This window comes from Physeter macrocephalus, chromosome 13 (assembly GCF_002837175.3).
Source record: "Physeter macrocephalus isolate SW-GA chromosome 13, ASM283717v5, whole genome shotgun sequence".
NCBI classification, from domain to species: domain Eukaryota; kingdom Metazoa; phylum Chordata; class Mammalia; order Artiodactyla; family Physeteridae; genus Physeter; species Physeter macrocephalus.
The window spans coordinates 16,187,600-16,197,962 of record NC_041226.1 but is presented as its reverse complement, the minus strand read 5'-3'; the positions used below and the strand labels follow the sequence as shown (position 1 = coordinate 16,197,962).

Genomic DNA, 10,363 nt, shown 5'->3' with positions numbered 1-10,363 from the left:
TCCTCCCTCCCTCCCTCCCTCCCTCCCTCCCTCCCTCTCTCCCTTCCTCTCTCCCTTCCTCCCTCTCTCCCTCCCCTCCCCATTCTCTCTCTCTCTTTCTTATTGTATAAGTTGCAGGAGTACAGCATTAAAATTCAACATCTGTATACACTACAAACTGATCACCAGCACAAGTCTAGCTGCCGTCAATCACCATACAGTTGACCCTCTACCTATTTCAGCCACACCCCAAACCCCTTCCCCTCTGGTAACCAGTAATCTGTTCTCTGTATCTATGTTTGGTTTTGTTCGCTTTTGTTTGTTCATTTGTTTTATTTTTTTAGATTTCACATATGAGTGAAATTGTACGGTGTTTGTCTTTCTCTGCCTGACAGTTTCACTTAGCATAATACTTTCAAGGTCCATCCATGTTGTTGCAAATGGCAGGACTTCATTCTTTTATGGTTGAGTAGTATTCATTGTGTGTGTGTGTGTGTGTGTGTGTGCGCGTGTGTGTGTGCGCGTGTGTGTGTGTGCGTGCGTGCACGCGTATTTATCACATCTTTATTCATTCATCAGTGGCCATTTGGGTTGTTTCCATATCTTGGCTGTTGTTAATAATGCTGCAGTGAATATAGGGGTGCATATATCTTTTGGAATTATAGTGCTTTTTTGTGTTCTTTGGCTAAATACCCAGAAGTGGAGTAGCTGGGATCATATGGTAGTTCTAGTCTTAATTTTGGGGGTAATCTCCATGCTGTTCTCCATAGTGGCTGCTCCAATTTATAGTCCCACCAACAGTGTTTGAGTGTTCCCTTTTCTCCACATCCTCTCCAACATTTGTTATTTCTTACCTTTTTGATAATAGCCATTCTAATAAGCATGAAGTGATTGATATCTTATTGTGTTTTGTTTTGTTTTGTTTTTTTTTGCAGTATGCGGGCCTCTCACTGCTGTGGCCTCTCCTGTTGCGGAGCACAGGCTCCGGACGCGCAGGCTCAGCGGCCATGGCTCACGGGCCCAGCCGCTCCGCGGCATGTGGGATCCTCCCGGACCGAGGCACGAACCCGCATCCCCTGCATCGGCAGGCAGACTCTCAACCACTGCGCCACCAGGGAAGCCCCTTATTGTGGTTTTGATGTGCATTTTTCCCTAATGATTAGTGATGCTGAAGATCTTTTCTTGTGTCCATTGGCCATCTGTATATCTTCTTTGGAAAGTTGTCTATTCAGGTCCTCTACCCATTTTTTAATTGGGTTGTTTTTTTTTGTTTTTAAGTTGTATAGTTCATATATTTTGGATATTAACCCCTTATTGGATATATAAATTGCAAATATTTTCGCCCATTCACTAGGTTGCCTTTTCGTTTTGATCATGGTTTTTATCACCGTGCAGAAGCTTTTTAGTTTGATATAGTCCCATTTGTTTACATTGGCTTTTGTTTCCCTTGCCTTTGGAGTCAGATCCACAAAAACATCGCTAAGAGCAATGTCAGTGAAATTACCAGCTATGTTTTCTTCTAGGAATTCTGTGTTTTCACATCTTACATTCAAGTCTCTAATCCTTTTTGAGTTAATTTTTGTGTATGGAGTGACATAGTGGTGTAGTTTCGTTCCTTTGCATGTGGCTGTCCAGTTTTCCCAACACCATATATTAAAGAGACTATCCTTTCTGTATGTTCTTTGCTCCTTTATCATAAATTAATTATCCATATATGTGTGGGTTTTTTTCTGGGCCCTCAATTCTGTTCCATTGATCTGTGTATTTGTTTTTGTGCCAGTACCCTACTGTTCTGATGACTTCAGCTTTGTATCAATAGTATAGTTTAAAATCAGGAAGCATGATAACTCCGGCTTTGTTCTTTCTGAAGATTGGCTATTCAGGATCTTTTGTGGTTCCATACAAATTTTAGAACAAATTGCAATTTTCTTAAAGCTTGTTAACCACCTAACTTCCTTCTCTGGTAGCTTTAAACAATGTGTATTTACAGTAGAGGCTAATCAGAGTAGTCATCACAACTTTTGTGGGCTATTTGAAAACCATCAGTGGGTTAGATATGACTTGGAATTTATGTACCTTTTTATTCTCTGAATCTCCCCTAAAAGGTGCTAAGTGACGGACCAGTGAATAAAAGGGTGATAATCATTTTAGGTTAGTCCTAGGAAAAGGCTTATGTTGGTGCCACGTGGAATATGTAAGGTATGTGTCCATCTTTTTTAGGAAGTTGTACGGTTCCTGGATACCAAGCATCAAAACCACTACCGAGTCTACAATCTCTGCAGTATGTACATGACTCGATATTTTTCTACTATAGACAGAAAACAGGTCATTCACTGCATGTAAGAAGGTGGTTCAGTTTTTACATTTCATTTAATCTTAGGTATTTGGTGGTGGTGGGAAGTGAGTTTTAAAAAGTCTCCATCTTGTGCTGGCTCTATTTGGTAGGGAAAGAAAGTGCAACAGCACACAGTGCCCTGTGAGGTAGGCAGGAGACTGGGGGCAGAGCCATTTCAGGAGAGTCAGGTCTAGTGGTAGTAGGTTTTGGAAAATATTTGTTTTTTCCTGCCAGCTTGTGTTTTGAAGACAGTTCAACAAATGCACGCTCTAACCCACTAGGAATGAGGTGTGAGGAGACCAGGGCCCTGCATGGGAAAAAACCCCCAAACCCTATAGCAAACAAATTATAGCCCAGCTGACCCTCTTCCTGTATATTAAATGGACATTTTCAGGAGGCAGGTATTTTGGTTGGCCGCATTGGCTTCTGCTGTGTAACCTTCTGATAATGTAGTGAGTAGCCTGCTAGAAAAGTACAAGTAAGGCCTATTAAACCAAAATGATTTGGGCTTATGTTACTCAAGAGGGACAAAACACTACTCTACTTTTATTTTTGAGACCCTTACGTTTCTTTTAGAGTAGGAGGAGCCAGACAGAAAGCTCCTTTTAAAGGTAGAGGAGGAATTTCTAATAGAAAAGTATAACTTATTTACACCTTGACCATTTACTGTGTTTATTAGGGTTAGAGATATGACTCGTGCATCATTTATTTCAGGTGAAAGAGCTTATGATGCTAAGTACTTCCATGATAGGGTCCGTCGATACATGATTGACGATCACAATGTTCCCTCTTTGAGGTAAATTTGATGCCAAGCTGGCTGTCAGAAGAGGGCTAAATACACAGGGCTTGATTTGGGGGGAAGTATTTTCATTCAACTAAAAATCTTTCACTTGGAATCAGTGAGATGGTGGCGTTCTCCAAGGAAGTAAAAGAGTGGATGGCTCAAGATGAGGAAAACATCACAGTGATTCACTGTAAGGGGGGCAAAGGTAAAAAACGTTTTTCTTTTTCTTTCTCTTTTTCTAAAGAAATTTGAAAAATATATTAAAGTACACCAAGAAGATACGTTCTGCTATTAACCATTATTAATCATTGTTAACATTTTTAAATATTAGCTAGCCAGACAGAAAGCTCCTTTTAAAGGTAGAGGAGGAATTTCTAATAGAAAAGTATAACTTATTTACACCTTGACCATTTACTGTGTTTATTAGGGTTAGAGATATGACTCGTGCATCATTTATTTCAGGTGAAAGAGCTTATGATGCTAAGTACTTCCATGATAGGGTCCGTCGATACATGATTGACGATCACAATGTCCCCTCTCTGAGGTAAGTTTGATGCCAAGCTGGCTGTCAGAAGAGGGCTAAATACACAGGGCTTGATTTGGGGGGAAGTATTTTCATTCAACTAAAAATCTTTCACTTGGAATCAGTGAGATGGTGGCGTTCTCCAAGGAAGTAAAAGAGTGGATGGCTCAAGATGAGGAAAACATCACAGTGATTCACTGTAAGGGGGGCAAAGGTAAAAAACGTTTTTCTTTTTCTTTCTCTTTTTCTAAAGAAATTTGAAAAATATATTAAAGTACACCAAGAAGATACGTTCTGCTATTAACCATTATTAATCATTGTTAACATTTTTAAATATTAGCTTCAAAACTAAAGGAAGGGAAGGAAAGAGGGAGGAAGGGGGGAGGAAAGGAAGAAAGAGTAAAGAAGAGGAGAAAGTAGGAATAGAAGAACTGAGGAAGGTTAAATGTGTTTTCCCTTGTTTATTGACTACTTGGGTTTCTTCATTTTTGATTTGCCAAAATATCTGTCAAAATACAAACACTGTTTAACTTTAGAAACCATCAGAGCACTTTTCATTTTATTTAAGGTTGTTCTTAAACTTTGTGAGGACCTTTTAAAGTTAAGAGTGTCAACGGCAATGCCATTTCAAAGACCAAAAATTATACTGGAATTTTTATAGTGTAATGATACATAGAAGTTGATTTTGGTGGGGGGAAAATGGGGGTGGTGGGGAAGCCAGTTGTAAATTCAACCAATTTAACTTGAGTCAGATTTTCTCTCATTCAGATTTAGGCTTTTAATAATCATCTAGGCATATTTCACAATTTTTGACAAATAAGGAATTATGGTTTCGTTGGGCTGTGAAACAGTTTTTTATATTAAATTCCAGGAAAACACACTTTAAAACTGCCTTCTGTAATTAAGTAGAATAACTAACTCAAGCTCATGAGTTCGTAGGCAAGTTCTATCTTTAGTTCCACAGGTCGAAATATTCTGTATGTATGGCAATTTACAATATTGTGCCTAAATGAAGAATACAGGGGTTGAACCACATGGAATTGCCTTTCTTTGGACCATCTTTTACTTTTAAAAAAAGGCCATTTAATATTGCTCAACCAAAATATTATAATCTAACAGTTGGCTTTAGTTTTCTTTTAATCAGGTTAATTCCCTGCTTAAAGGAAAACCTTCATTTCAAATTTAATTTTTTTTTTCTGAGAGCAGACTTACATTATTCTGTGTTCATGTGTGTTTCATTGCTTTTCCTTTAGGAAAAGGAATGGTTTGGAAGGTTTGGAAGGCTAGTATTCAGTTGGTCTGTACCAGAGCAGCTCCTTTTTTCAAATTTTCATTCATCTTGATTTTGCTTCTTTTTGTTGGTTGATGCCTGCACATTACCAGTAATATCATGATAGCCCAAATATTTTGTTATTGATTTATAGGACTTCTTTAAATAATCTGGGTGCTAATTTTTTTTTTTTTTTTTTGTGGTATGCGGGCCTCTCTTTGTTGTGGCCTCTCCCGTTGCGGAGCACAGGCTCCAGACGCGCAGGCTCACAAGCCCAGCCGCTCCGCGGCACGTGGGATCCTCCCAGACCGGGGCGCGAACCGGCGTTCCCTGCATCGGCAGGCGGATGCGCAGCAACCACTGCGCCACCAGGGAAGCCCTGGGTGCTAATTTTTTGTTAGCAGTTTATATTGCAAATATCTTCTTCCACTGTGTTGTCTTTTAAATTTGATTATGATTTATTTTGTCATATAGAAGTTTTAAATTATTAATGTAATGAAGTTTATCAATCTTTTGTGTGTGCGTGGTTCGTGCATTTTGGTCACGCTTAAGAAATCCACCCATACACTGAGGTGGTGAAGATATTCTCCTTATAAAATAGTAAAGTTTCGCTTTTTACATTTAGGTCTTTAATTGGAATTTGGGGAGGGAGATTTTTTTTCCATATGGATAGACAATTGTCCTAAAACCATCTATTCCATGCTCATGTAGTCCCCATCAACTTGTAGTCCCTTCTCAGTCATATACCAAGTTTCCATACGTATTTAGGACTGTCTGTGAATTTTCTATACCACACTATTGTAATTTTTATAGCTTTAAAATATATCTTGATACAGACAAATCTCTTGACTCTTCTTACATTTAATTTTAGAATTATTTTATCAAGTTCTACAAGAAAATATATTTGGGATTTTTATTGGAACTGCATTGAATCTATAGATTAATTCAGAAGCATTGAGAACTTTGCAATATGGAGCTGTACATGAATAGTTTTCTATTTATTTGAATCATCTGATCTTTCAATAATATTTTATACTTCTCTTCATGATGGTCTTGTATATCTTTTGTTAAATTCACCCCAAGACACATTGCTACTGCAAAAGGAAGCTTTTTTCTATTACATTTGGATTGGTTCCAATTTTTACTATTATTATAGTAAAAATTACTATTATTAGTAGACCTTGGACTAAAATTGTTTTGTCTTAGGATAATGAATCTCAAACTTTAATAGATGATGTCATCTGTTTTCCAAAACAGTTGACAATTTACACTCCACTGGCATTGCACAAAAGTTTCAAGTGTTCCACGTCCTTACCAACACTTGGATTTCTCAGTCATTTTATTTTTAGCTGTTGGGTGGGTGTGTAGTTGTATCTCATTATGGCTTTCATTTGCATTTCTATGGTTACTAATAAGATTGAGAAAGTTTTCATAGGTTTATTATGATATCCTTGGATATTCCTTTTTGTGAAGTATCTGTTTAATTTCCTTGTCTATTTTTATCCTGGATTGTTTATTTTTTTCCAATTGACTTGTAGGAATTCATTATATATTCTCAATTTCAACTCTGTTGTTATATGTATTATACAGTATTGCAAGATACCTTTTCTGCTCTGTGATTTGCCATTTCTCTCTGAGTATCTTTTGGTTAACAGCACTTCTTTTCTAACATAGTCAGTGTACATTGTTCTTTCTCTTCTTAAGGTTAGTGTTATGTGTCTTAATGAAGAAATCTTTCCCTGAGTTTAAAAAGACATAGTCCTATATTATCTTATATAAGTTTTATTTCATTTGGAATTGATTTATGTGTGTGGTGTGAGGAAGGGGTCAAGTTTTATCATTTTCCATATGGCTGTCTAATTGTTTCAGCACACTGATTTCATTTCTTTGCTGTTCTGCAGGACATGGGTCTGTTTCTGAACTTTCCAATCTGTTCATTGCTTTTTCAGCTATCTGTGTGCTAGTAGCACAACTCTCTTACTTGCCTTAGTTTTCTAATAAGTCCTGATTTCCTTTCAAGGGAGTCCACTCATCTTGCTCTTCACAGTTGTTTGGGTGTTTTAGGCCATCTGCATTTCCGTATACATTTTGGAATCAGCTAGTCAAGTTACACACACACACACACACACACACACACAGAGCACACAGCCCTGATGGAACTTTGGAATTTCATTGAAGCTGTAGATGGAGGGGAATTGAAATCTTTGCAATACTGAGTTTTCCAATCCATGAATGGAAATATCCACTCATGTAGTTAAGTCTTCTTCAATCTCTATAATGCCTTTTCATTTTCTGCATAGAAAGCTTGTATATGTGTGGTTAGATTTATTCCTAGGTATTTGATATTTTGATATTTTAACTATTATAAATTATATCCCTTGGAAATTTTTATGTCCTAAATGTTTTTTTGTTGATGCTCTAAATGCAGTTGATTTTACTAACCTTGCAATCAGCAAACTTAACTAAATTCTTTCATTAATTCTATTAACTTGTCTGTAAATTCTTTTGGATTTTATGGCACATGATTATATCATATGAAATAATGAACTAAATTTTTCCTTTTCAATCCTTTTCTTCCCTAGCACTGGCTAGAACCTTTGGTACAGTGTTGAATTATACGTGATGATCGCAGGAATCCTTGTCCTCCTGCTCTCAAAGGAAAAGCTTTCAGCATCTCATCAATTACTTTAGGGTGTGTGTGTGTGTGTGTGTGTGTGTGTTAGATATTCTCTATCAGATTAAGACATTCCTTTAATTTGCTAAGAGTTTTTATAATGAATGAATGTTGAATTTTATCGGAAGCTTTTTCTGTGTCTTTAAAATAATATGATTTCTTACCTTCATTTTATGAATCTGGTTGATTACATTGATTATAAAGTAGTAAACCTTGAATTCCTGGAATAAACACAATTTTGTTGTGCTATATTATTTTTTAATAAATTGCTGGATTCTGTTTGCTAATATTTTCTTGAAGGATTTTTGTATCTATGTCATGAGTAAGAGTGGCTATAGTTTTCAAATTTTGCTTTCATAAACCAAAATTAAGTTGTACTCTTTTTTTTAAAGTCTCTGGATGAGTTTGTATAAGTTGATATTTTTTTTCCTTACATGTAAGGTAGAATTCAGTAGTATAGCCACATTGGCCTCAGTGGGGGAATTGGCCTTAGTTTCTCTGTGGGGAAGTTTTTAAAGTATGGCTCAATTTCTTTATTAGATATGGGATTATTTATAATTTTATTTCTTCTGCACATTTTGGGTATTTTTCCAAGCATTTGTTCATTTTATCTAAATTTTCAAATGTCTTGGCATCAAATTGTCTTAAAATATCTAATTCTAATGTCTACAGTGGTGTTCCCTTTCTCATTCCTTAAATTGCTATTTTTGGTGCCTTCTCTCTTTTTTCTTGATTACTCTCACCAGGAACTTATTTGTATAAGTTGATATTTTTTTTCCTTACATGTAAGGTAGAATTCAGTAGTAAAGCCACATTGGCCTCAGTGGGGGAATTGGCCTTAGTTTCTCTGTGGTGAAGTTTTTAAAGTATGGCTCAATTTCTTTATTAGATACGGGAAAATTATAGGAGGATACACACTCAAAAACACTAAAGAATATCAAGATAGAATCCTATATAATATTCAAGTAACTTACTAATTTTATTAGTCCTTTCAAAGTACCCAGTGTTTTGGCCTTACTGATCTTCCCTATTATTTGTTTTTTATTTCATCATACACTTTAGTGTTTCCTTTCTTCCACTTTCTTTGGTTTAATTTGCTGTTTTTTTCCTAACTTCTTGAGATGGATGCTTAACTCATAGATTTTCAGCCTTTCTCTTTTCTAGTTAGCGTTTAAGGCTATAAATTTCCCTCTAAGAATAGATTTAGCTTCATCACACAAGTTTTTATGTATATTCATTATGATTTAGTTGAGAATATTTTCTAATTTCCATTGTGCTTGTTTCTTAGACTCATGGGTTATATAGAAATATACTGTCTTATTTTCAAACATGAGGATTTTGTAATTATCTTCTAGTTATTCATTTCTGGTTGTATCGCATTGTGGTCAGAGAACATATGCATTTTTTTAGTTCTTTGAGACGTATTTAGACTTGCTTTGTTGCCCAGAATTTGGTCAATTTTATCAAGTGTTTTCTGTGCACTTGAAAATAAAGTGTATTATGCATTGTCCTGAACAGTGTTCTATATGTGCCCATTAGGTTGTTCGTTAATTGTTTTATTCAAATCTTCTATATCCTTACTGATATTTTATTTTGGTTTGCTTGAATTCTTTGCAGCATAATTCCTTCCTCCCACCCCCACCATTTGCTTGGAAGTCATATACTCTTTTTATATTCCTTAGTAATTTCTCTAAAGATTTCAACCGACATCCCTTATTTAGCTATCAGTTTTTGCTTTTTTTCTTACTGTTGACCTTGTATCTTCCTGAACTCTTTCATTAGTTTTAGGGGTTAGCCTACAGATTTACTTGGACTTTTCTAGTCTGCAAATAATGAGTTTGTTTCTTCTGTTTTTATCCCTATACGTTTTGTTTCTTTTTCTTATCTTACAATACTGGCTAAGCCATGTAGTAAATAGAAGCAGTGAATAGTGGACATTTTGTTTAGTTCCTGGCTTTAAGAGGAATGTTACCATTTCATCATGAATATGATATACCTGGTAGGTATTTTGGTAGATTCCTTTCATCATTGTTAAAAACTTAAAACCTTTGTCCAATAGCAAAAGTTTAGTGACTAAATATACGTTTATGATTTAAGTTAAAATACTGAAGACAAGTGTAAATCATTTTAATGATTCCTTGCATACCTGGCTTGACTGGATGAGAGGGCATCTACTTTGTCTGTGGTTGTGCTTATCCATAGCCACTGGGACATGAATCTGCAAGGTTCTTTTCAAATGGGAATATATAAGGGCTGTAAAGACTCAGAGATGTCCTCCAGAATTGAAATGTTAACCATCCATGCTAGAGAGCTAGATTGTTAATGGTCAGTAGCCTCCTTTAGCAAGAAGCTTTTACTTATCAGAGCACAGGGTGGTACAAAGTCCTCTTTGGAAGTACTTGGCTTAGAATATTGTTTTTCAAACTATGGGTTGCAAAATAAATTTAGTGGTTCATTTTTTTAAAAGGATAGAATAGAAAACAGAGTGCATCTTAAGGTAAAAGGATAAGTTTGGAATTACATAAAATAAGTTCAGCATATACTGGCTAAGACAAAAGCTACAGATCATTGTAGAAAGAATAGATGCAATGTACTTTTTAACTCACATTTTGTATGGCAGGACAAAAATATAAATTGGAAAAAAAACCATGAGACTTTGAGGATAAAATGACATGAAATCAAGGATTTGCTTTAACATGCTGGTGGGGGGGCTGGGGTGCATGTAGAGAGGGGGAGGGAAAGAAGGATGAGGGAAGAAAAGGAAGAAACAAGTATAACAATATAATTATCGAATCTGG

At 36.0% G+C, this 10,363-nt stretch overlaps 1 protein-coding gene across 1 annotated transcript in view; it reads left to right on the top strand.

Annotated features, from left to right (window-relative positions):
* The window catches only part of LOC102974106 (phosphatidylinositol 3,4,5-trisphosphate 3-phosphatase TPTE2-like), a 123,104-nt gene that overhangs the window by 81,539 nt on the left and 31,202 nt on the right, over positions 1 to 10,363 (top strand). Inside the window, exons 13-15 of the mRNA XM_055089673.1 lie at positions 2,200 to 2,260; positions 3,029 to 3,110; positions 3,215 to 3,303. Of these exons, the coding sequence (XP_054945648.1) occupies positions 2,200 to 2,260; positions 3,029 to 3,110; positions 3,215 to 3,303 (232 nt within the window). The remainder of the gene's footprint in view (positions 1 to 2,199; positions 2,261 to 3,028; positions 3,111 to 3,214; positions 3,304 to 10,363) is intronic.